Genomic DNA, 27,372 nt, shown 5'->3' with positions numbered 1-27,372 from the left:
AGGGCAGTCCTCCTCCTGAGATGGCGCCTCACAGAGGGCAGTCCTCCTGTTGTGACACCTCACAGAGGGCTGTCCTCCTCCAGACGTGGCACCTCACAGAGGGCCGTCCTCCTCCTGACATGGCACCGCACAGAGGGCAGTCCTCCTCCTGAGATGGCGCCTCACAGAGGGCAGTCCTCCTGTTGTGACACCTCACAGAGGGCTGTCCTCCTCCAGACGTGGCACCTCACAGAGGGCCGTCCTCCTCCTGACATGGCACCGCACAGAGGGCAGTCCTCCTCCTGACATGGCACCGCACAGAGGGCCGTCCTCCTGATGTGACACCTCACAGAGGGCTGTCCTCCTCCAGACGTGGCACCTCACAGAGAGCCTCTCCAGGGCTTTCACTCCAGCAGATTCAACACAGCTGCTCATTTTCCGTGTTCTCAGGGGCTCATAGGCTTAGCATGTTTGCTTTCCAGATTGAGTCTCATACTCTGTTAACATCTTTGAGAATGCTGCACACTTCTTCAGCCTTATCTGCTCTCTCCTTCTTTGTTTCTGTTCAAAAGAACAATTTTATTCTTTTGTTGTTATTGTTTTAAGAACCCAGAATACGACCTCAGCTTCCACTTAATCCTTTTATGGCTATTTTATCCCATGCCATCTGCATCTTACCCATGTATACCTGTGTATATGTTCTCCTTATCATCAAACATAGATCTTGAATGTTGTCTTAGTCAGCATTCTCTCACTGTGACAGAATACCTGGGGCAGTCATCTTACAAATAGAAAAGATTATTTTGGCTCATAGTTTCCTTTGATGGTCACTGGGACCTGATGAGTTGAGCCTATATGGCAAGACAGCATTTCACAGAGGAATCTGCTCGCCTGTGACCGCCAGGAAGCAGATAGGGAGGGATGGTCTACCATCAGAGTGTCTCCTCGCTTCCTAAAGAACCCCAGCTTCCCAGCCATGCCACAGAATGGGAGAGTGCAGGGACACTTAGTGCAAGCACGATGCTCATCATTAATTCTGAAGAGAATATTTTAGTGCTACTTGCCATTCCTAGATCGATTTTTATGCAAATAGGGCTCACTCTTCAGAAACTGTAACCACGCTTATTCCCTGGGCTTTAACATTATTGAAGCCACGAGAGCTCTGCTGAACTCTACTTATTGTTCATGCTGATGACTTTCACAGGTCTTAAGAGCTGTGAACTTCTGACTTGGAGCAGAAGTCTTAGCCTCAGCGAACTGTAACTTTTTGTAGCTCAAATAATAAAACCCAGAGACAGATATTGGGCTTCAACCTGGACATCAGAAAAACAAAGCAGCCAGCCACTAGAGAGACCTTGAATCCTCAGACTCCACACTCCACTGAGCTCCTGTCTCTTCCCCCTTATATTTCTCTCTCCACCCAGCTCTGTTGCTCCTGTCTCCACCTCCCTAGTGCTGGGGTTAAAGGCCTGTGATCCCAAGTGCTGGGATCACCTTTGTGTGAGCTCTGTTTCTCTTTTAGATAGACTCAATCTTGTGTAGACAGGGTGCCCTTGAATACACATCCATCTGCCTCGTCTCCCAAGTCCTGGGATGAAAAGTGTGTGCCACCACTCCATGGTCTGTATGTCTGGCTGGTAGGGCTGCTTTGCCCTCTGATCTTCAGGCAAACTTTATTTATTAAAACACAAATAATTTACCACTGTAACTTTTTAAGAAAATTTTAGTTTAATTTTTTCATACAATATTTTTAACATATTTTTCTGCCCCAACTCCTAGGTTCTTCCCATTTTCCTACCCACCAACTTCTTGTTCTTTCTGTCTCTCTCAAAAAAACAACAAAAAAATGGAACATCCCCCCCCCCAAAAAAAAGTCAAAACAGATGAAGGAAGGATAAACACATAAATGTGGAGTTCATTTTGCGATGACTGGCTACTCCTGGGGCCTGCTCTGGTATGTAGTTTCTATACCCAGTGACACTCCATGGCAATAGCCTATGATGTTTAGGGGAGTCTATGGGATTCCTTCAGCCAGCAACTCACTAAAATATAGCTGATTCTTGTCACTGGAGGATTTACTTTGTGTCCTAAGATATCTAGTTGGGGCATTTGTCTCAATTCCTTTCATATATGTACATGTTTTTGGAAGCTTCTACAATAGTGTGATGCCCTTTGGCTTCTCGAAAGGACTCTAGTTTTAACTTTTCGTACTGTTGCTATTCTAAATTGGTAGTGGGTCAGTAGGTATCTGATTTTCATGCTAATTATTCAACAGTTCTTTTTTTCCACATTCACTGACTTTGTCTTACGTGGTCACAATACTTCCCATGTGTTTAGTGATTCACATTCTTGCACATTCTTGTGCATACCTGTGTCTGGACACCAGAGGTTACCTTGGGTTGTAAACAGATACTGTCCATTTATTTTCTGGTCACCCAGATCTGAATAATCACACAAAGACTATTAATTACATCACTGTTTGTCCATTGGCTCAGGGATGTTACTAGCTAGCTATTACATCTTAAATTAACCTATTTCCATTCATCTGTGTATTGCTACAAGGCTGTGGCTTACTGGTAAGCTTCTGGCATCCTTCTTCTGCATCTACATGGAGTCTCCTTGACTCTGCCTTCTCTCTCTCTCTCTCTCTCTCTCTCTCTCTCTCTCTCTCTCTCTCTCTCTCTCTCTCTTCAAATTTCCCGCCCAGCTTTACTCTGCTAAGCCAGTGGCCAAAACAGCTTTAGTCATCAACTAATAAAAGCAACACACATGGGGCTGGAGAGATGGCTCAGAGGTTAAGAGCATTGCCTGCTCTTCCAAAGGTCCTGAGTTCAATTCCCAGCAACCACATGGTGACTCACAACCATCTGTAATGGGGTCTGGTGCCCTCTTCTGGCATGCAGGCATACACACAGACAGAATATTGTATACATAATAAATAAATAAATATTTTTTTAAAAAAGCAACACACATGCAAAAGGACATCCCATATCATCTCCCCTTTTCTTTCTAATTAAAAAGGAAGGTTTTAACTTTTAACATAGTAAAATTGCATATACAAAACAGTTATCAAGCAAGAATTATAGTTACAATATTTAATCCATTTACATTTGGCAAATTAAGGAATATGCTCTATCATCTATCCTTATCTTGTGAGTCTAAAGTTTTACATCTAATTTATCTTTTATCATAACTAAGGAAAACTATATAACTATCTAGTCTTCAACTCCATCAAAGACCGCAGAAGGATATACTATTACCTAAGTAAACAGGAAGTGCATTGTAAGCAACTTCCAGAACTTTATAATTGACAGAAACATCTCATTGCCTGGATAGTCACCCAAAGCTCTTTTGCAACGTTGGAGCATCTATCTTCATCCAACAGGCCTGTAGTATCCAACAGACCCCTCCATGAAGCAGGAAATTTGAAAGACTGTTCCACCTACATTGGAAGTTTGTCAGTCACTTTCTTCTGTTTGCTGCAGAATATATGGCATTCTCTTTCATGAAGCAGGAACCCTGAACTACTGTTTCACCTTTTGGATAGTTCAGCAGTCATTTTTCTGTGGGTTCTGCATGTTCCTTTTATACAGCATACTGTCAAGCAGTCCATGCAAGAGCAGTTTCTTGCCCAAATCACTAGCAAACTCCATAATGACCCTCTTCAATACCCATCATCCTCTTGAAGTTGATTGGTGCTGCCAGAAGCAGATGTGTCTCATTGTCATAAAAAGTCTTAAGCTCTTAAAACATTGTAAATGCCATATTCTGTATGTCTTTGAAAGTTTTAAAGAATACCTATCCATCTGAAATTTATCTCTGTATATCTAGAAAACCTAACTAACATGATTAGAAGTTTGACTATTATAGAAGACTATTAATCTGTGTTTCTTAACTATACATTACATTTTTAAATGGAGCTGCACAAATACAATACCTTAAGCAAAAGCAGAAATACATACATACATACATATATGTATATATAGTAATAAAATTTGTATCAATAGACCAAAATACATATCTCCCCTTTTTTTTAGAAATTAACTGTGACCATTTTATAACCAACCCTTTTAAAATGAAAATAAACATTTAAAAGTAATCATTTTGGGAATTTGGGTATAGTTTTTTTTTTCAAAACTGCTTCCTGCTGTTTATTGGACGAAATATGTTTAGGGTTCATGGAGACCTTACAGGGGTCTTGTTCCATCAAACCACATTAGTCTGGAGGGAATCCACAGGTTCCCATCCTCTGGATACAAAAACAGAACCTCTTTTCCAAAGTAACATATCCTTCGACTCAAATTTTGAAGTCAACATACCTTTAAAATATATATATTGGTTTAGCTTAGCAGTTCATACAATAAAATGTCTCTGTAGTTAGCTTATTCACAGTCAAAAATTCAAAGAAACATAATCCAGACATTCTGTATATATTCCATCTTTATGTGTGGCTTACTTTTTTTTTTACTTTCTTACTTTTTAGTATTTATTTTATTATTTTTACTCCTTTAGTCTATGACTGTCTGTACTCTTTCTTCTCTCTCTCCTAAGCCCATGTATATTATTAATCCAACACTGTGACCCATTCAGACTTCTTTTTTTTTGTTGTTGTTTAAATCTGTCTTATTGTGTATCAGTAATCATTTTCTAACCAGGAGTACTTCTTAAAATGCTAAGCGGCATGGCTATGATTAATGTGGCTTTGCCTGTTGGCTTCGCCCAGTCCAACATGGTGGAGATATGTTCCCTGCCTCTACAAGCCATGCTCACTGCCCCAGTTCCAGGGATGCATCGGGTCTGTGTCACCAGTTAGGCAGTCTGTAACACGCTCCTCACAAACCCCATTTAAATGCTCCATAACAGTACTTCCCAAAAGAGCCAGAATTGTTCATGCCACCTGCAGCCAGCAAACAGAGCCTATCGGAGAAAATGCAGCTGCCAAGAAACTCCAGGTGGTCCCCATTTTCGTGGGTCTAGAAGCCCTCCTTTAAAAACGAGAAAAGAAAACCTTTCTTAGATCTTATGTGGATCTGTGCTCACATCGGGTGCCATTTGTAAATAGAGACTGCACTTTCGTTTCCTGGCCAGCCAGACCCAAATAATCACACAGAAACTATATTAATTACAACACTATTTGACCAGTAGCTCAGGCATAGTCCTAGCTAGCTCTTACATCTTAAATTAGCCCATTTCATTAATCTGTGTATCACCATGAGGCTGTTTCTTTCTTACTGGTAAGGTTCTGTCTTCTTCAGCAGCTACATGGCGTCTGCCTATCCTCTTTCTATTCGGATTTCCTGCCTAGCTTCACTCTGCTAAGCCACTGGCCAAAACAACTTCATTCGTTAACCAATAAAAGCAACATATCCTTCCCAGAACCCACTGCTTACCCCTCCCAACTTCATACCCTTTTTTCTGTTTCCAATCACCCGCTGAGTCCTTAGTACAGCCCATATGCACACAGTGTGGGACCATGTGCTGCAACATGGGCAGCCTACTTGAAGCTACACCCTTAAAGAAGTCCAGCTCTCCCAGCGGCCGTCACCACCTAGGGCCCTGTGCTGGAACGTCCATTGTCTTGAGTGTATGCAGGTCTAATTCAGGCACGAGTTCCGGAGTGTGGCTGTTATGTCCAGAAGACATGATTTCACAGCAGTTCTCCACAGCCTCTGGCCCCTACCATTTCTTCTGATCCTACTTCCGTGATGTTCCTTGAACCTAGGTGGGCTGTATTGCCTGTGACCACTAAGCACTCCACCATCATGTATTCTGAGATAGGATCTCTAGTTGTCCTGGAGTCTGTGGAGGAGGATAGACTGACTGGCTAGCCAGTGAGCCTCTGATGCAGTGTTTCTCCTCCCCAGTGATGAGATTAGATGATTGCATACCACCACACCAGCTGAATTCACACGGGCACTAGAGATTGAACTCGGGGCCTTCTGCTTACAAAGCAAGCACTTTACCAACTGAACTGTCTCCCCAGCCCCAGTGATGGCCTTTGTTTGTTCGTTTGCTTGGTTTTTTCAAAATACATCTCTTTTATTGGAATTGACCCCTTCTTATTAGTGTTTTCTTACATGTTTTCTTTGTTGGCTTATCTTTTTTCTTCCCACACATGGTATTATTGACCAGGGGAGAGGGGGATTTACAAATGCCTCCTGAACTATGTAAGTAGAGAAAAGGGGAAGTTGCAATAAGAACAAAGGCGTTCTCTCTTTAATGTGTAAGGAGATGTAGGAAAAGCACATTCTGAGCCAGCTAGATGAATGCAGTGACTTCATTTCATCAACGCTAGCCAAGGCTACAGACAGGGAAAGGTGTGCTTAGATTGTCTTATGGAGATTATTTTGAAGTGCTGTATACCACATTTATGTATCTTTCTTTAAGTATGCTGTTTTCTTTAAGTTACTTTAAACACATATGACATCATTTAGCCCTGTATTTATTACATTTTTCCCCCAAGACAGGATTTCTCTGTGTAACAGCCCTGGCTATCCTGGAACTCCCTTTGTAGATCAGGCTGTCCTTGAACTCACAGAGATCCGCTTGCCTCTGCCTCCTGATTAATCCTCTGCTGGGATTAAAGGCATGAGACGGCACAACCATGTTATTACATATTTCTTTCAATAACTGTTGTGTTTCTTAGATTCAGCTAATGATTATACATCCTTCCTCATCTGTTATTTCCTTGAAAATACCAATTCTTTTTCATGCCCTTCATATTTGTCTTGTGAGGTTTAGTAGTCAGTGAGTGTGATTTAATAGCTTGTATTTCAGTTTTATAAAACCCAAACCACGTACACTTCATATGTCTTTTAACCTCAACTACTTATTGTCATAAAGTATCAACTCTTGTCAGTTCTGAAATGAAACCTAGTTTTTCATCCTTTGAACAGGAAAGTTTAGGTCCAATCATAAATCTCATTGCTAACTTCTTTTCTCCAAAGCTTTAAAAATGTTGAACTCTGAAACTGAAGGATTTATTTGACATGGTTTTGACATGATAACTTCTCTCCCATCCTCATCTTAATAAAAGTCATCTGAAGCCTTCCACTTTTAAATGATGGCTTTTAAAAATAGGCCTTAAGCTTTAATTCTACTTTTACAACCACAGTTCTGTGTTTTTACTGTAAGATTATTGAAATATTAATAGAAACTTGAAGTCTTAGGTTTGTGCTAGTTTTGCTTAATTTTTAAGTCTTGCAAATGATATCTTTATTTGAAACTGGGAATCTAATGGCAAAATCTTATTAATAAATCCATCAAAGGACCTCTCCACCTATTCATTCTTCAGCAGATTCTCTCCTGAGGAGCAGAATACATGATAAATAGAAACAGTTTTTAGTTAAACCCTTTGGTGAACCTTCGTCCCCAGGGTTGGAAAAGTGTCACTGTTTTCTGTGAGTCCTTGCAGATGCCCTGACACTAGCTCCCCTGTAAATAAATGATAGACTCTGCGGGATCTTAACCAGGTCACCGTGCCCACAAAGACGGTGCTGCCCGAGCTGGAAGCTGACATTTCCCTCTGGTTGCTGTTTCTTTTTTTGTTTGATTGCGTTGGTTTAGTTTTCTGCGCTGAGTCTTGCTATGTGGTCTAAGTAGATTTCAGTGTCTCAGTCTTCCTGCCTTCACCTCCCAAGTGCAACAGCACCACCTCAGCAATTTGCTGTCTTTTTAATGAATAATTAGAAGGCATTTGATGTGGGGGCAGGGTTCTACTCCTAGAGTTAATGAAGAATTTATAAAAGCTATAGATGTGTCATCATTCATGCATGAATTATGTTTATGTCTAAAGGTGCCCACCAAAGTAAATTAAATAAATTTGGGTTTTTATGTTTTGGTTGTTGTTTATGTTCAAAGAACAAACACTTGATGTTGCTAATTAAGAAATCGACTAAGAAAGCAAGATGAGTTCACGGCCAGCCTGCTGTATAGAGCAAGTTCTAGGACAGGCTCCAAAGCTACACAGAGAAACCCTGTCGTTAAAAAAAACAAACAACAAAAAAGCGCAAAATGAACAAAGACTAAATATAGCAATTTTTTATATGTGTGTGCACATATGTGTGTATATGTGTGTGTACGTGTGTGTCTCTTTGTGTGTTCTTGGAAACCTTGTGCCTTACAAACTAAAATAACAGGACTTTTGAAAAAGGTGGTGTTCGTACTGATCTTTTAGAAGTATTTAACTTTACAGGTATCGAGAACAAATAAAATAGCAGTCAGAATACTAATGTGGACAAATATTTAAGGACTTTTGTGCCTAGAATTGGTCTGTATTGGACAGCTGTGTAGGCCTGGCTTCATGCTTGTCTCTGCAAGACATTTGTTTCAGACAGAGACCAGTACAATCAAAACAAAACAAGCAAACATGATTCAGACAGATCTTCTCCTGGAAGGTGTGTGGTTTACACAAGTGCTGGCTTTGCTACTTCCCAAGATGAGCATCTAGAAGAAAGCAGGCAGCTACTTAGGTCAGCAAAGTAGCCACTCCGTGTAATAGAGGAAGGTGCTTCTAGGCTTTTCTTGAAAATAGTTTTCTTAACTAAAAATTCCTACTTCAGATGATTTGCATGCTAGGAAATTTTTCATACGATTTTACATTATCCTAACAGACTTCCTCCCACTGCCAATTACATGCACTCTTAATGTATGTCAATCTATTACACTCTTACTGAAGAATGAACTAGACCATAGCTACAATAATTCTGTATAAGCAGTAGAGAAGGCATGGATTGAATGAATGTAGGAAAAGAAGATCAGCATTGAATGCTATAAATTCGGAGTCCTGTCAAAATCTAGAAAGGTGAGGTCTAAACAAGCTAAAAATACAAGCATTTTGTTTTAAAACCAAAAAGTTATAAATGTGGGGCTGGAGAGCTGTCTCATTGGTTAAGAGCACTGGCTGCTCTTCCAGAGGACTCGGATTCAGTTCCCAGCATTCACACGGCAGCTCACAACTGTCCCTAACTCCAGTTCCAGGGCATCTGACATCCTCACACAGATGTAAATCCAGGCAAACACTAGTGCACGTAAACATCTTTTAAAACGAATGAACTCTTTAAAAAGTTGTAAGTAGGAGGCGTGGGGTGTGTCCTGCCCGTCCTCACCCTGGCCTCCGTCCAGCCGCTCTCTTTATGTCGTACTTTCTTATTCCTTCTGGAGCACATCTTAGCTTCCCTCTGCCCCCCTCCTGCAGAGCCAAGCCCGGCCCCTGCAGCAGGCCAGGCTTTCCTGTTGGCCAGTCTGATTTGTCATGGTGATATTATTCATTGACCATTCCTTTATCAAAATAATTGTGTTTACACCTTCAATACCCTCTGCTTGCTGTTCGTGGCTTAAGTACCCATTTAAAAGCAAGAAAATAGCAGCTTAAATTTGATCACATTAAACACAGTAAACCACTTCAAATTACAGTTGAGGTTAAACATCAGAGCTGAAGTGTTAGGAAGAGAAGTGATTGGGGCGTTTATAACGTACTAGCATAATGAAAGAAATAGGGGTTGAAAGACACCATTATAAGACTGGGCTTTGGTGACAGGTAGTGAAAGCAAGCTCGGCTCCCAGCTGAAATTTCCAGTTCTCATGACCAAATCTTGTTTTTGAATGTCTGAGACGACCTGTGATAGTCTCGAAACGAGTTTCCATTTTACTCACCTGCCTTTCCTCTTAACCAAATGGTACTGGAGCCAGTGAAGATGTCGAATATAGAATAAAGAGGACTTGGGAATGTAGAAGGAGCGGTGGGCCACTTCCCTCTGCCCGCCTCCCAGCTAGCTTTACCCCTGAAATAATTACACAGAAACTGTATTCTTTTAAACACTGCTTGGCCCATTATCTGTAGCCTCTTATTGGCTAACTCCTACATATTGATCTAACCCATTTCTAATAATCTGTGTAGCACCACAAGGTGGTGGCTTACCAGGAGGATTCTAACCTGCAGCTGTCTCGGAGAGGAGAATCATGGCGACTGCCTCATTGCCTTCTTCCTCCCAGCATTCTGTTCTGTCTACTTCACCTATCTAAGCTGCTGTCCTATCAAAAGCCAAGGCATTTTCTTTATTTACCAATAAAAGTAACACATAGACAGTTAACCCTCCTCCATCATGGGAACACATAGTTCTGACCATGTTGAATTTGAGCTTGGAATGCCCAGTGAGCATTTGACCGTACAGAGTCCCTGGCTAAAGAGCTTAAGCCCTGACCTGTGGGTTGTAGCTGAGCCTGTAAGGGTGTAGGGTACACCGAGAGTGAAAAGAGGGGGGCTCTGCATGAGCACAGCCTGATCGGAGTGGCTGGGGAGGGGGACCAATCCTAGAAAACCTACAGGGCAGTTGGAAACGGAGGGGGGCACCAGAAGACACGTGCCAGCCAGTCAAGGTAGTAGACCCTAACACGAAACAAAAAAGGCAATGCCAGGGTCTCTAGAGAGATCTTGGTAACTGGGGACCCACTGGATTTGGCGGTGAGTGGTGAGTGTGTGTCGTTTCTATGGCCAAGGTTAGAACTGGGAGTCTGAGTTCAGTAGATCAAAGGACTGCAAAGCAAGGAAAGAAAGAAACGTTCTGATGATCCTGGGTAGCTTCTGGAAATGCACCCCAGATGAGTATGATGAGGGCAAGCGGACTGATGGAGATGCTGGGGTCATCAAGAAGTAATTCCTTGTTTAACATGGAGAAATGAAAACTAAGTGTGGCTGGGTTATACTGCAGCCAGCCAGTAATGCGGATGAGAGCCTTTCCAGTTTGCCAAAACCAAAAAGACGGATTTGAATAGTTTGCTTTTGCAGTTTAATGCATTCTTTCACGGGTACGGGAGGTTATGCTATGGTTGTGGTAGAGTTTATTGACATACCCAACCAATACAGTGCACTTGGGTGAACTGTCTAAAGTGGTGGGGTCACCATAACGACTGGGAGTGTTTGAGATTGTTGACTTAAAGTTTATACAATGATATGTGTATTCCCGTGGAATCTCATTAGCACACAATTTTAATGAGTCTGTAGATCATCTGAAGGCTCTTTTAAAGCCTCTGCTACAGAAAGCCAAATTGCTGTAGATGTGCAAAACAAAGTCAGAATATCTAAAATGAGTTCAAGGAAAATCTTCGATACTGTAATTTAGTTCTGTACTTACTAAGAGGAATGATGTATGCCTTAAAATAATGTCACTAAGAATACAGATAGAGGGGCTGGAGAGATGGCTCAGAGGTTAAGAGCATGGCTGCTCTTCCAGAGGTCCTGAGTTCAATTCCCAGCAGCCATATGGTGGCTCAGAACCATCTGTAATTTGATCAGGTTCCCTCTTCTAGCATGCAGACAGAATACTGTATACATTTAATAAATATTTTTTTAAAAAAGAATACAGATAGAAATATAAGTGTAGCAAGTCTGAAAATAACTACTCCTGTCTATGGTGGCGTGTCTCAGCCCTGTGCAGGTGTGTACAGTGTTCATGTGTATTCAGGTGTGCTCAAACATGTTCATGTGTGTTTATGCACATTTACAATTTACATGTCTTGTGTTCATGCAAAAGTTTTATTTTTTGGTATGTGAGCACCACCTATTGGTTTCTCATGTACTTGGATTTTTTTCATAAAACCTAATTTTAAAAAAACTAAAAATAATAATCTTTCTAGTTTTTCCCTAGAGTTAGTCTTGTGTTTATTTAAAAGTTGGAGATTTTATGCTGCGTGATAATCTACTATGGTAAAAAGTGTCCAGAATATGGCCTCTAGACTTTTCCTGTGAGATCGTGGCCGCTGTCTAAATGAAGTAGAGGCACGGCAGTGTGTTATTTCAATAAATCCTTATAAGAGAATTCCACTCGAAGAAATCAAGATTTCTTCTGAATCATCATTCCTGAAAATCAATCTTTTTTTCTTGTAAGGGAGGGAATTTACTCTCTAGCGTAGCCAGAGATTACCTCAGACGCTGGTCTTCCTGCCTCTGCCTCCCAAGTGCCGGGAATGGAGGAGCTCTCCCCTGTGCCCAGCTCCAGGAGTTTACTAGTAATGAAACTAGAAATGGCAGCCAGTTAAAAAATCATTAGTGAGTAACAGCAGCCTTGATTGTGACTGGGCATGAAGGCAGAGCCCATGAATCAGAGCCCTGGGTGTCTGTGCCCTGTATTCTGGGCCGTGAATCTCCGTGTTCTGAGAGCGCTTTGATCCGACCCTTGGCCAGTGCATTCTAGTTCCCTCTTAGGTTTGAGTCTTTGGTCTGCAGTAGGACAGACTTTAAAACATCAATGTGGGTTTTCTACAGACAGTTGTTCAGTAGACACAAGAATTTACTGTCTAATCTACATGGGAAGTAGAAAAAGACAAGATCTCATGAGTAAATTGGGAGCATGGGAGAGGGTAGAAGGGGAGGGGGAAGGAAGGGAGGGAAGCAGAGAAAAATGTATAGATCAAAATCAATTTTAAAAAAAGAAAGTGGAAAAATTGATTGACTGTAAGTGGCTTGCTTTATTTTGAACACCGTCAATGACATTTCTTTTTTTTAAAAAAAACCATTTATTTATTTATTATGTACACAGTGTTCAGCCTCCATGTATGCCTGCAGGCCAGAAGAAGACACCAGGTCTCATTACAGGTGGTTGTGAACCACCACGTGGTTTCTGGGAATTGAACTCAGGACCTCTGGAAGAGTAGTTGGTGCTTTTAACCTCTGAGCCATCTCTCCAGCCCTCAATGACATTTCTTTCACTGCGTTTTATTTCCTGTCCATCCTTGGCCTAAATTAAGTGGGCATCAACCTCTGTTTAAAAGGAAGAATTTTACACACACACACACACACGCACACGCACACACACTCACACACGCACACACACACTCACACACACTCACACACACACACACACGCACACACACACACACAGAGAGAGAGAGAGAGAGAGAGAGAGAGAGAGAGAGAGAGAGACTACAAGGAATCTTTCTTGTTGAGTGCATCTGTGATGGGAAAATTGCCCGTTTGTGAGAAAGCAACTAAAATTCCTTACTACAGATGGTTGTAAGCACACCAGTAGAAATGGCGAATAGGGAAACAGTCTTTCTGTTTATATAGACACATGTATGTGTGATTTTTACCCCGTTGTAACTGCAGTGAGGGCATTTGTTGCCTTCAAGTCTGGTCAGAGTTCAGACCATATGTGGTGCCAAGTGCATCGCTTACACTGACTCGTTTTGTCCGTCAGCGATGCTTTTTATAGGTACACATACTGATTAGTTAATTCATTGGGACATAGTGCTCATCCGGGTTTTTTAATTTGTTGTATATTTTTATTACTTTTCTGAAAATTGCCCCAAGAATCCTAATAATTCCTCATGTGCCCTTGCCAGCTGCTGTCCCCACTACTTTAAAGTCAGCAATGGTAACTGATGAAAACAGCGTGAAATAATAGCTTACAAGGTTAGGTTCCTCTAAAGCCTTCAGCTCTCTTTCCTTTTTGTTCCTTTCTTTGTCTTTTTCCTTCCTGTCTAGCCAAGTGTTTTTATTTTTAGTGGGAAAGAACACATTGAGAGATTAGCTGCATGGTTCTAGAGAAGTAACAGTGTCTGGTCATGAGTGTTTCCTTTTGGGGTGTTCAGGTGTTTAACCACACTGTGACGTTTTAAACTTTACTTCAGAAGCTTATGGTTCAGTGGTTTAGGACTCTTTCAACACCCTTTCATTATTTTTTCTGTTATTCTGATAAAAAGCACCGCGACCCAGACAGCTTATAGAAGGAAAGGGTTTGGGGGTGCATGTGGTCACGGGAATGAGGGCCTCCGGCAACGAGACTGTAGACTCCATGGCTGGAGCGTAGGCGGAGAGCTGAGGACTCATGTCTCCACACACAGGAAGGAAAGGGTGAACCGGGACGGGCACGAAGCTTTTGAAATCTCAAATCCCCACTCAGCGATAACTTATACCAACAAGCACACCTTCTCAACCTACCCAAGGAATGCCACAGACTGGGGTCCTGGTGCACCTGAGCCTGTAGAGTCATTCTCATTCAGACCGCAACCCGGTGACTGTGCCCGAGAGTATTAACGCAGTAGTGCAGGGACAGTTTGCGGTGGCCTACGTCATCCAACACTGCAGCTCCATATCTAGGTTATCTAAAGCTCACTGGAAACAGCTTGAGGATCCCAAAGGCCTAAGTACATTTACTGAATGGATATTCAACAGTAGGTAGCTCACAGTAAAATGAATTTAAAAGATAAATGTGAGAAAAGATCAATGGGGGAATTGATTGATATCTGCACTTAAACCTAAAAATTCTGATGCCTGAGTAATCTAATTGGAAAATTTTCTTGCCTGCCACTAAGTTAGAATAAGGTTCTTTTTATAAAGGGAAGAAAATAAAATACCAGAGTGGAATAGAGGCTTTCTAAGCTGAACAACTTCTTCCTACACATGATTTCACGTCTGAAGGGTTTGGTTTTTGCTTTTGTTTTGTTTTGTTTTTTAAGAGATACCGTCTTTTTGTTAGGATGTAATGAGTAGCTAAGGTCGCTTTGGCTGTCTTCCAGCTTGTGGAGAGACTCCAGAACAAATTCGAGCCCCGAGTGGAATAATCACGAGTCCGGGCTGGCCTTCTGAGTACCCCACCAAGATCAACTGTAGCTGGCTCATACGGGCAAACCCAGGGGAAATCATTACTATAAGGTAATTCTCATTCTCTCACGTCGTTAGTCTTTTATTTAGAAATATAAATACGGTTTCCAAATATTGTTGTCAGAGGTACAGCAATATAAAATTTTTGCAGAACGTAAAATAAGTTATGCTCATCAGTGTCGTTTAAAGAGTAAGACAATGACCTAACTAACTTGGTTTTCAGCATTTCTGTTGCCCATAGCATGTGTGCTGGTCTGGAGCTCCTGTGGCCTCAGTCTCCAGAGTGCTGGATCCCCCTCCTGAGTCCAGGATAAACACGTGATCTAAAGTATAATCCACTACACCCAGCTGTTGTAACTGCTTCTTACCAAAAGCATGATTTGCTGAATAGCTTGTTAGGATGGAGAGTGACCTTTAGCAGTGTATAGACAAACATAACCCACCACCCAGCTCCAAGATCCAAGCCATGACGTCAGCCTCATTCATTGTCTCTTCTTCTTTAAAGAAGTTACAGTACAATTGTCGGTGGGCATGTGTGTCCTTATGTAATTAGACATGCTATTGAACACATCTTGATTTTTTTTTTTGCTTTCTTTGGTGTGTGATTGCATGTATTGCAGTTGTGTTTACCCATGTTTGCACATGTTGAGGCCAGATGCTAATGTTCGGTGTTTTCCCTTTCTTTTAGAAGGGTCTCTCACTGAGCCTAGAGCTGGCTTTTAGCTAGAATAGTGGGCACGAACCTGTACACCCCTGGCCCCTCTGTGCACTAGGCTTACAGACATGCGCCACCATGCCACATGTTCTGGGCATTGTGTTCCCACAGGAAGCACTTCGCTCACAAAGCCCTCTCCTCAGCCCCCCTTTTATAATTTAGAAACAAGTGAGGGTGGAGTGACTATTCAGTCACCTGCACATGAAAACCCAGGTCTGAATCGCCCATCAGACCAATCAGTTGACAAACTCCAATCCCCATGAGAGATCTCATGGGAGTGGAGTCTGAAGAGAGAATACCAGGAAACGTTGACCTTTGACCACATGTACATGTTATGTGTACATGCACCCCCAACCAGATGGACAGATGAGCTCATGATAGGAAATTTTAAGTTGATTTTCTTTATTAGTAAGTAAAATAAAAAGCTTATCACTGTCCAGGTATCTGCTTTTAAATATCTAACCATGTGATTAAAGATAAAATGAGCATTCAACTTTAATTTTAACATAAAATTAAAATCCTTAATAGTATGAAATACATAGGAATATGGAAGTGCGCTGGGTTTTGTGTGTTTGTTTAATATTTTAAGAGCCCGAACTGACCTTCAACTTCATACGTAGCCAAGGATGACCCGAATTCATAATCTTCTTGCCTCGGCTTCCATTTTTTAACATTTATTTATTATGTGTGCATTGTTCTACCACATGCATCCCTGCAGGCCAGAAGAGGGCATCAGCTCTCATTACAGGTGGATATGAGCCACCATGTGGTTGCTGGGAATTGAACTCAGGACCTCTGGAAGAGCAGCCAGTGCTCTTAACCTCTGAGTCACCTCTCCAGCCCCAAACTTGTTCTAATATCTTCTGGGGTAAATGATATCTTTAGATTGTTAAAAACTTAGATGTAATACGAAAATCCGAATTCTTGTAAGAGAGAGGGTGTGTACACAGAGATCTTGTAAGAGAGAGGGGCGTGTACACAGAGATCTTGTAAGAGAGAGGGGTGTGTACACAGAGATCTTGTAAGAGAGAGGGGCGTGTACACAGAGATCTTGTAAGAGAGAGGGGTGTGTACACAGAGATCTTGTAAGAGAGAGGGGCGTGTACACAGAGATCTTGTAAGAGAGAGGGGCGTGTACACAGAGATCTTGTAAGAGAGAGGGGCGTGTACACAGGGGCGTGTACACAGAGATCTTGTAAGAGAGAGGGGCGTGTACACAGAGATCTTGTAAGAGAGAGGGGTGTGTACACAGGGGCGTGTACACAGGGGCGTGTACACAGAGATCTCTGGAAGTGTCACATGGGATGCTGGAAGGGCCGGGGACAAGCACAGCCTGCACTGGAGCTGTTCAGGGCGCTGAGAGAACATAGCTCGGGTCAGCCCTGCAGTTGACGCCCTTATTGCTTGATCTCAAGTGGAGGAGAGAGATAAAGTCAAGTTTTCATTTGTTAGGGAGCCTTGCTCAGATGTGGGAAGCAGAATTAGATTTCTCGTTTCTACCAAGCAGTGGCTGCTGCCCTGTTCTTATTTGACTTTTTTGCCATTTGTTTGTGCCTGTATTTTAGGAACTACATGATAATGACTAAGTATAAAGTGATTTATATGAAAGATTATTCCCAAACTCGAGGGCCAGTCACAGCACATGTTACTCTTGTTTGTTCCCTCTTCTTCCCCTTCCCCTTCCTTTCCCACTCTCTCTTTATTGTTCTGATTGACTGGCCTGGAAAATGTTAGCTGGAGCTGCCTTGAAGAAGTGGGTGACCTAGCCTAACTGAAGAGAAAGGGGAGTTTCTGTAGGGTACCTCCTCCATGTTGAATTCGTGGTTCAAGCATGGAGAACTGTAGGATGGTCAGGATCAGAAAGGGTTTCCCTGAATACACAGACAACAAGCCCGTGCTGTCAGTGGCGTTCAGCACGGTTCTGGAATCTGCTGCTACCTCTTGAAGAGCGGTGCCCTTCTGGAACCTGAGGGAGCGATGCAGGCATAAGGCCCTGGCAGTTGGTGTGCGGTCGCTGACAGTGTGGCTGTCTGCTGCTGCTGACAGCTTCCGTTACGATGTCTTCCGTTACATCTCATCTTTATGAACCTTCTTGTCAAATTGTTTTAAAACCTCTTCCAACGTTCTCTTGTTTTAGTTTTCAGGACTTTGATATCCAGGGATCCAGAAGGTGCAGTTTGGACTGGTTGACAATAGAAACATACAAGAATATTGAAAGTTACAGAGCTTGTGGGTCCACAGTCCCGCCTCCGTTTATCTCCTCACAAGACCACCTTTGGATCCGGTTCCATTCGGATGACAGCGTGTCCAGGAAAGGCTTCAGACTGGCATATTTTTCAGGTGTGGTAGTAACTGCTCTTTACTTGTAGTTGTTTTTCTGAGCAGTGTCTGTTTAATCATGTGTCGGCCCTCAAAGGTTAGAAGCTGAAGTCAGCTGCCTTCAGATTGAGTATCCAATCAATGTTTCTGCGACCATAATGAAATGTCTAATTTCATAAACTAAAGTCTATCTTTTAAAACACCCTAAATCTATTTGTCTTAAAAGTTGCTTTTCTCTAAGCTTTTGCCCATATTGCAGAGATCACCTGAGAGTGTATTTTCTGGTGTGTGAATTACTGTTCTCATTACACCTAAAGCAGAAGACAGACCCCTCCCACCAGCACAGTTCACAGTCTCCGAGTTTTCAGTGTTTCTTTTCCTAAACCACTGCTGAACATGAGCGGGTCACCCACATGTGGGAAGTTTAGAGCACTGGGTGCCTTTGTCACGGTCTTACAGCCTGGAGGATTCCTGCCGCCTCCTCATCCATAGTAGGTTGTTAGTGGACAGGCAACAACGGCTCAGCGCGCTGTCTCTTCAGGGACCATGGGAATCTGCTAGGGTCTGGTTCGTTTCTGTTGCTCTTGTGGAATACTTAGCACGGCATACTGAAATAATTAAATTCCCTAAGCACTTCTTTCCCCGTCCTTGGTGAGCAATTCTCCAAACTTCCCAGACTTCTACCTTCCCGGAAGCGGAACTGTACCCGGTAATAGGCACTGGTGATCGTTGGAAAGTCCGTGAACTCTTTGCAATTGTGTTAAAAATAAACTGTAAAATGGAAGTATTTCATCATGATTATTACATGAAGCATGAGCAACTTAAAGTTAGGATGGCAGTTTATAAAAAGCAAGTCTAAACTGTAAAATACACTGCAGTGTGCGTAGCAAAAAAATAAAATAAACTCTGCTGTGTTTGAGGCCAGAGGAAGAGCGGGAGGAGAGTGTGAAAGATTATTTGCCAAGTGCTGGCCTTGACAGTTTTTCTTCCTTCAAACGTGTCTCCGGTTTGGTTATGTTTATGAAATGTTAAGCTCTTAGGCAGTATGTCCTTGGGATCGAGCTTAGTCGCCGTCATCTAAATATGCCTGCCTTGTGTAGGGTGGCTGGGTCTGATTTTCCTCTTCCCCACGTTCTCCCAGGGAAATCCGAGGAGCCAAACTGTGCCTGTGATCAGTTCCGCTGCGGTAATGGGAAGTGCATTCCAGAGGCCTGGAAATGTAACAGCATGGACGAGTGTGGAGATAGCTCTGACGAGGAGGTCTGCGCCAAAGACGCCAGCCCCCCAACAGCGGCTGCTTTCCAGCCCTGCGCCTACAACCAGTTCCAGTGTCTGTCCCGCTTCACCAAAGTCTACACTTGCCTCCCCGAGTCCTTAAAGTGTGACGGGAACATTGACTGCCTGGACCTGGGGGACGAGATCGACTGCGATGTGCCGACGTGTGGACAGTGGCTAAAATACTTCTACGGCACTTTCAACTCTCCCAACTACCCAGACTTCTACCCTCCCGGGAGTAACTGCACCTGGCTGATAGACACTGGCGACCATCGGAAGGTCATTCTCCGCTTCACGGACTTTAAACTTGATGGGACTGGTTACGGTGACTATGTCAAAATATATGACGGGCTGGAGGAGAACCCTCGAAAGCTCCTGCGCGTGCTAACCGCTTTCGATTCCCACGCTCCTCTCACCGTCGTTTCTTCCTCGGGACAGATCAGGGTGCACTTCTGCGCCGACAAAGTGAATGCGGCAAGGGGCTTTAACGCTACTTACCAAGTAGACGGCTTCTGTCTGCCGTGGGAGATCCCCTGCGGAGGAAACTGGGGGTGTTACACGGAGCAGCAGCGGTGCGATGGCTACTGGCACTGCCCGAACGGGAGGGACGAAGTCAACTGTACCATGTGCCAAAAGGAAGAGTTCCCATGTTCTCGAAATGGTGTCTGCTATCCTCGCTCTGACCGCTGCAACTACCAAAACCATTGCCCAAATGGATCTGATGAAAAAAACTGCTTCTTTTGCCAGCCAGGGAATTTTCACTGTAAAAACAACCGCTGTGTGTTTGAAAGCTGGGTGTGCGACTCCCAGGATGACTGCGGCGATGGCAGCGATGAGGAGAACTGCCCGGTCATCGTGCCCACCAGGGTCATAACCGCCGCCGTCATCGGGAGCCTCATCTGTGGCCTGCTCCTCGTCATTGCGCTGGGCTGCACCTGCAAGCTCTATTCTCTGAGGATGTTTGAACGCAGGTCAGTACCAAGACAAACTAGTTTGTGGTTTCTGCAGTAAACACGTGTCCCTGGGATTGGGGGGAGGGAGGGTTTGGTAAAATGCTTGCCACACAACATGAGGAGCTTCATGTGATGCCCGATATTAACCCACAGAATTAAACATGGTAGTGAACACATGTGATTCCAGTGCCAGCAGAGACATGAGGATCCCAGGGGTTCGCTTCCCAGCCAGCCTAGCCTAACGGGCAAACTCTGGGTTTCAGTGAGAGACCTTGCCTCTGTAAACAAGGTGGATGGTTCCTGACACCTGAGCTGGGCCTCTGGCCTCCACAGGAGCTTACTCTCATGCACACATGCATGATTTAAAAGTGTGGCCCAGATGTTTGCCATAAGCCTTTTAATGTGCTTTAGAGATGTATAAATGTTTAGAATATATAAAATTAGGATGAAAGGCCCAATAGTCAAAGATAAATATAGTACAAAATGATATTTAGCTTTATGAGATAAGAAATATATTTACTAGGTTACTGTCTGGAGGGGATTTTGCAAACTGTTATTCTCAGTTACAGTTTTATCTTGTCTTTATAAATATGCAATAATTCCACATATCAGAGCCTCCAGTGTTTATAGCATCCTACAAGTGAGAAGAAAATAAATGAGCCATAGTTTCAGCAGGCAGGCTCACAATAAGGAGGGAATTGGTGGGTGGGGTAAGAGCGGTGAGCGATCCGTGTAACTGGAGTGAGCACCCTCATGGTGGCGGCATGTGCAAGTCCTCGCTCCAGAGGAGCCTGTTGCAATATGTGAACGGGATGTAGAAAAGAGATACCGTAGGGGTTTCTCTGTGGAAGTGTGTAGGATGCCCAGCCTTGCTCCAAGAATAAACACGTAATTCACTGGGTCTGGAGCCTTGGAAACACACAGCGGACTAGCAACATGTGAGAGGGGAACTCGAGGGAGGCCTGGCCATGTGCAGTTCAGTGGGAGATAGGATCTCGGCTGAGCCCCAAGGAGGCTGGACTCCAGGGAGAGCAGCTTCCAGCACGGTCGAAGATAAACTGAACGAAGTTAATGGCAGAGACGGCTCCCAGGAGGCTACTGTGGGACGGCCTTCAGTTCTAACAGTTAAGATTATCAGTTAACAGAGAGCTAAAGGTCACAGCTGCTGCGCAGGTGCACAGGCCGCGATGGGAGTTGCTGCATCTTCCCTTGGAGCAAAGGCTGAAAGCCTAGACCATACTCCAGCTACAGAACACGGTGCAGAGTCGGGCCTCCGGTTCCATCCCGCTATTGTGGGAAATAGACTGGGGGCTCATTTCACTCCAACCTGAAAAAAATATGTGTGGGGCTTGATGGGTAAGGTGTCTTCTGACGCCTTTCAACAACTGTCTCCTAAAGACTAGGGCTTTGGGTTTTGACACCTATTATTTTATCGTGTACCTTTTGCAGAGCTTTCCGGTCTGCTAGAACACAGTCGTCTAGGTTCTTGCTAGCATGAAGCTCCTCTGGACACGCCACTCTCCCCGGCCTTGCTGAGGGCAGCGTATTCCCACATAGGAGTGGCTCACTGAGTCAGTTGGCTGAGAGAGTCAGCTGGTCTTCAGCACTGCTGGGGGACACTGCTGCGCGCCTTCTTTTGACCTTTTATTCCCCTTTCCAAAGGTCGTTTGAGACCCAGCTGTCCCGAGTGGAAGCGGAGCTGCTGCGAAGAGAAGCCCCTCCCTCCTACGGACAGCTGATCGCTCAGGGCTTAATCCCACCCGTGGAGGATTTCCCCGTTTGTTCACCTAATCAGGTATAATGCGGACTTTAATGCTTCCTCATCTTTTAAAGTTTCTGTGTAGTAAAACAGGAACCCTTAGCTTTAGGAATTTTCACAGTCAAGCAAATATTAAATATATGGAGAAATGAATTTATAAATTTCATATTTTAAACAGAATCTATAAAATTCTAGTTTTTATGATCATTATATTATTGTTCTTAGACATTTTGCTTTTTATAATGAGTACACTGAAATTCAAAATTTTCTGATTGAACTGAACACTTAGAGATTTAAGAGTGAATGCTTAGTACTTACAGTGCTAACAATGCTGCTTAACCAGTTTTAATTGAAAGTAACTGGAGACGTTCTTTGCTCCTCATTTGAGGGAGAACTTCTGGCTGAATTCTGCAGTGTTTAAAAATTTGGTCCACTTTCTTTGGGTTGTAAATCATGTTTCCTGATTCTTCAAATTTCTCAGTAAGTTTTAAAAACCTTTTCAAACTATGAAAATATACCAGGGTTCACTTTAGCCAGAATTTATACACATTTAGATTTTAAATGTGTTCACAATTATCTATAAAAATGATTCTCAGACTTAGAACTGAAAAAATAGTATTTTCTCAGTGATCTAACTCTTTAAATACAGAACACCATTTCATTTCTGGCATGTGCCACCTTATTTGAGTGTTCAGCAGATCCTTGGTAAGAATTTGTAGGTTTTGAACATTTTTCCAGATGTAATTTATAATTCAGAATTTATACTGGTCAAAATTTAGGGTGTAAAATGGAAAAACTATAGTTTCTCTATATTGTTAACCCTGCCCCAGTCAGAGTTTCTTTGAAGGTAGGTGAGGGACGTGGTTGGCTCTGTCCACATCTTCCCATCCTTCTCCCTCCTGTGCCTCTGAAGCCACAGACCCTGACCGTTTGCAAGCTCAGGGGCTTCCCCAGCTCCCTCTACTTCTCTAGCTCACTAAGAGGATATGAAAGGCTCATGGGCACTGTTTGTCCATGACTGCATTGAAACAGACAGAGAATGGACAAGTGCAGGGCCGAGTTCAGGCAGCCCAGCTGACGGCATTGCTGTGCCCCTGTGCGACAGTATGTGTGTTTGTTACCAACCAAGGTCACTCCCCTGCATCCCCATCCAGACACACTAGTCACGACACACTAGTATGTGGCTAATCTAATCTAATCTAAGCCTGTTGCCCTCCTGCAGCTGTCACCCCGCCCTGACTCTCCAGAGCCCCACCCTAAGTCACATCATGGTAGCTGCCGGCCAGTCTCCAGGGAGATGCCCCTTTCTGTCAGCCTTGACACTTCAGAAGGCTGAGGTCAGAGGCGTCCGGGAGGGCTGAGCTCTTTGTTCCACACTGCTCCATTCTCTAGACTGACTATCTTCCTGAAAGAATTCTGTTTAAACAACATTCTAAATGAAATAGTCCTTGAACAGTAAACTAGACTTTGTTTAATAAAACCAAACTCTCAAGTTTTCTGGCAACAAATTATCAACTTTGCCCAAGTTTTTAAAAGAAAATAAGTTTGTAATTTGCCATCTAGTATAAAATAAGAAATGTTTTCTGAGGAGTTCCTGGTGCTTCACAGTCTAAGCTCTAGGCTCCCATCCACCCGACACCCATGATGTGTCCCTGTAGAATCCAGTGTTAACACTAGCAGCCTTGTGAGAGCCTCTGCTCCCCGCTGGACGAATAGCCTGCACCCACTTCACTGTGGCTTGAATACTAGGTCTGCTGAGAAGTTCTTTCTAAACTTAACTACTGTTCGTTTTTATTGTGTAGTTAGATGCCTCTTAATTGGTAGAAGACTTAAACATTTTGTACTGAAAGTTCATGTGTGCTGTTAGTCGAATGTCTTACTGGGGGGGGGGGGGGGGGAGTGTATCGTCCTAAAGCTAGGCTAGGAAATGCTCCTGTATTTGCTGAACTGTTTTCAGACTATACAGGCTAACTGTATGAACAGGACAAACACGGGTGGAGAGGGGAAGCTAGCGTGTCTCCCCCGTTCTCTTCCTTCTTGTTTCTGTGAGAGGACGAGTCAGAAGCTGGGCCCTGGCCGGTAGACCATTCTGTAAGGAGGTGTCAGCTAGGCTTTGCGGAGATGGGTAGTATTTTAAGTGCTCGATCTGGGTTCATTAAAGCTGTGTTTGCTCCAACTCCATAACCACCAGGTGGAGCTTAAAGACTACTTAAGTGCTATATTTTTAGAAATAATCTAGCATATCATCTAGAACAAAAGAATCTATCTTTTAATTTTATTTATTTACTGTTGTGTCTGGAAGAGGGAGCAGGCTTGCTATGATGCCATCTGTGGAGGTCAGAGGACAACTTGCCTGGGTTCAGTGGGCTCCAGGTATCAAACTCGGGTGGCCAGGCGTCGGGGGCTCATACCTTCACCTGATGAGCCGTCTTGCTGGCCCCGAGGTTTCTTTTAGTTGAGCAAGATACTTTTATTATGTGCAATTAATTTGTGAAGCATTTCATATTTTAAAGTCTGTTATTTTTTAAATTATCAGTTTTTAAAACTAATATGGTTTAATCCTAAACTGAAAATGAAGCTAATTCTTAACATTGAGGAGTCCAAATGTATACTTTTGATTTCTAGTCTCTATTACAAGCGTGTTCAGTCCTTTATTTATGGCGGTGTAACTGGATCCTCGGGATTCATTCTCTTGGTATGGAAACCAGCTCTGAAATGTCATCCTACATTGACAGGACAGTTCAGCCTGGTAAATCAAGGCTAACTATTTTATTTAAGAGGGTAAAAGATCGTAAATATAAATGAAGCCAGGTCACTTAGTGAAGTATGCTAGAGATTTATCAATCTTCTGGTTGTAAATGTATTTATCTTCCTACACTTGGTACAATTTTAGGATTGGGTTCTTATTGATGTTTGAAATAAAATAACTTAGAATTGACATAACTATTACTGTAAAGTTGAGACTGAAGTTAGGTTAGAGCCGAGGGGATTTACTCATCCCCTGACTCCTGAAACAGTGAGCCAAAGGATGCTCTTCATCTTGACACTTCGTTATTAATGGTCTTACTTTTTTTCCCCTCTTAATTTTTTGCAGGCTTCAGTTTTAGAAAACCTGAGGCTGGCTGTCCGGTCTCAGCTGGGATTCACTTCAATCAGGCTTCCTATGACCGGCAGATCCAGCAGCATTTGGAATCGTATTTTTAACTTTGCAAGATCGCGTCATTCGGGATCGTTAGCTTTGGTCTCGGCAGACGGAGACGAGGTTGTTCCGAGTCAGAATAACAGCAGAGAAACGGAAAGGAGTCACCTTCACAGAGGCCTGTTTTCCGTGGAGTCTGACGACACAGACACAGAAAGCGAGAGAAGGGATACGCCGGGAGCGTCTGGTGGGGTGGCTGCACCTTTGCCCCAGAAAGTCCCTCCCACGACAGCCGTGGAAACCACGGTGGGAACCGGTGGGAATTCATCAACCCAGAGCACCCGAGGTGGCCATGCAGACGGAAGGGATGTGTCAGGTGTGGAAGCCCCTAGTGTGAGCCCAGCCCGCCACCAGCTCACAAGTGCGTTAAGTCGTATGACTCAGGGCCTGCGTTGGGTACGGTTTACATTAGGTCGGTCGAGCTCCACAAATCAGAACCAGAGTCCTTTGAGACAGCTTGATAACGGGGCGCATGGAAGAGAAGACGACGATGATGTTGAAATGCTAATTCCAGTTTCTGATGGAGCTTCAGACGTTGATGCCAGTGACTGCTCCCGACCGCTTCTTGATCTGGCCTCAGACCAAGTACAAGGGCTTAGGCAGCCTTCCAATGCCCCGAACCCTGGAGTCAGAACCAGTAACCGCGATGGCCCCTGCGAGCGCTGTGGCATCGTGCACACCGCCCAGATCCCAGACACTTGCTTAGAAGCAACGGTGAAGAACGAAACGAGTGACGACGAGGCTTTGCTGCTCTGCTAGGACGGAGCACCGGGGGACCGCGAGCTGGAGCAATATCCACTCATTGTTTTGTAACTTCACAATTAAACTAGTTTTAGTTTAAAATGAAAAGATGCAGGGTGATTTTTTTATTATTATTATTGTATGTTAGCCTGCATGGTTAAATTAAACTCCGTGTAACTCTGTGAGCTGGAGTTCACTGGGTTAGCAGCTAAAAATGCGTTGTGTATTGGTACTCCTCAGTCACCTTCCATCTGTTTTTACTTGTTTTGTTTTAAATCCTGGTACTTTAGTTTAATAGTAGAAATATGGCTGCTTTAATTCCCAGTCTTTTATCTATCTTATGTTAAAAGATTTGTTTGTACAAAATAGTACCTTCTTTTAATTGAATCTTTATGCTCTTTGACACTATGTAATTTATTATACTAGATGCTAAGGTTATTAATGTACAAAAAAGAAAACCCTTGCAATCACCTCTTTATTTGCATAACGTTGTCTGCTACTGGATTTCATCATATGGACCTGTCAAAGGGAAAAGAATTTCCTCTTACATTTAACACACAATGATGTAAAATTTGCGTAGAGTTAGATAAATTGCTGTCAGAAAACAAACTTTTATAGATTTTCTAATGCTGACTTTAATACTCTCACATGGTACAGACCAAATGGTAAAATCCCAAGATATTTCTGTTTTCATCTTGATGTAGGGACAGAATTAAGCGAATGAAGATACTCTACTATGCATTAAACTTTGAACTTTATAAAAATGTGTACAGACATTGTACATGCTAAGCTCCACCTGGTAATGTCCTTCTCCAGTACAGGGGTGTGCGTGAGTTGGGGAACTTTATAAACTGTGTACAGACATTGTACATGCTAAGTTCCACCCGGTAATGTCTTTCTCCAGGACAGGGGTGTGCGTGAGTTGGACCCTCGGGCTTTGCACTAGAGTCCTACAAAGGTCTCAGATGAGCTTGGTGCCCAGGCACTACCACTTTAGATGCTATCATTTGCTACCACAGTGACTATATTTCCATAGCTTTGGGGGGTGGGGGACCATTTTTATTACAACTTGAACTTGCTTTGCTGGTTTCATATTTATTTGTTGTATTTAAAAACTGCATTGTTGTAAGAATGATTTTTTTCCAGTATATTTTATTATTGGGGTTGGGAGGGGAGTCACCACTGTAATCTTGAAAAGCAAATCAAGTTGTTCAGATTGCCCCCCTCTATAAGTAGAGCGAATTACAAAACCCCATTTACTATTTTTTTTTTAGTGTCAATTCTTGTTTATTTATTCTTTAGCTGTCTGTTTTAGTAGCTTAATGATTGGGTATGAAGATGTGTTTGTGTGTGATTATTGCTATTTATTACATTTTGAATACTTTGCTGAATGTCATTTTAAAGCATGTTTGAGGTCTTGTGTATCTGTCCTGTTATGCCGTCAGGAATACCTGACTAAAATGTTTTATTATGTATCAAAAATTAAAATAATTTTTTTTATTGCCTTGAGGTACTTTTTAAATCAAAGTTGTTTCTTACTTTTGTTGACTTTCGGTTCATTTGCCAAGTCAGGCCGCGTATAATATGGCTGAAGCCGTGAAAGGGGCCAGTCCCCGGAAATAAGTTATTCCAGTCAGCTTTCCCTAGAGCAGGAGCAATGCCCCTTTGCCCAGTCTGCTGATGCAAGAATTCAACATAGCAAATTAACTGTTAGGGCCTAATGATGCTACTCGTAGCTAGAACTTTGGGGTTAGAATTTTGCTTCAGGTTTGGTTTGGTTTGTGGTTCCGGAGATCAAGCCTTGTCCATGCTGCAGACATACGTTTTAATTTA

The 27,372-nt window shown here is 43.0% G+C and overlaps 1 protein-coding gene across 3 annotated transcripts in view; it reads left to right on the top strand.

Moving 5' to 3' along the window:
* Positions 1-27,066, top strand: part of Lrp12 (LDL receptor related protein 12) — an 84,742-nt gene extending 57,676 nt beyond the window's left edge. For all 3 annotated transcript variants that reach the window (XM_087898760.1, XM_087898761.1, XM_087898762.1), the window contains 5 exons: positions 14,494-14,629; positions 17,431-17,633; positions 18,754-19,858; positions 21,503-21,635; positions 24,694-27,066. In XM_087898760.1, the coding sequence (XP_087754886.1) occupies positions 14,494-14,629; positions 17,431-17,633; positions 18,754-19,858; positions 21,503-21,635; positions 24,694-25,557 (2,441 nt within the window). In that variant the 3' untranslated portion in view covers positions 25,558-27,066. The remainder of the gene's footprint in view (positions 1-14,493; positions 14,630-17,430; positions 17,634-18,753; positions 19,859-21,502; positions 21,636-24,693) is intronic.
* The last annotated feature ends 306 nt before the right edge of the window (positions 27,067-27,372 follow it).

The sequence above is a fragment of the Myodes glareolus genome, chromosome 19, assembly GCF_982192425.1.
Source record: "Myodes glareolus chromosome 19, mMyoGla1.1, whole genome shotgun sequence".
Classification (NCBI taxonomy): Eukaryota; Metazoa; Chordata; class Mammalia; order Rodentia; family Cricetidae; genus Myodes; species Myodes glareolus.
This window is presented reverse-complemented; position numbering and strand designations above follow the sequence as displayed.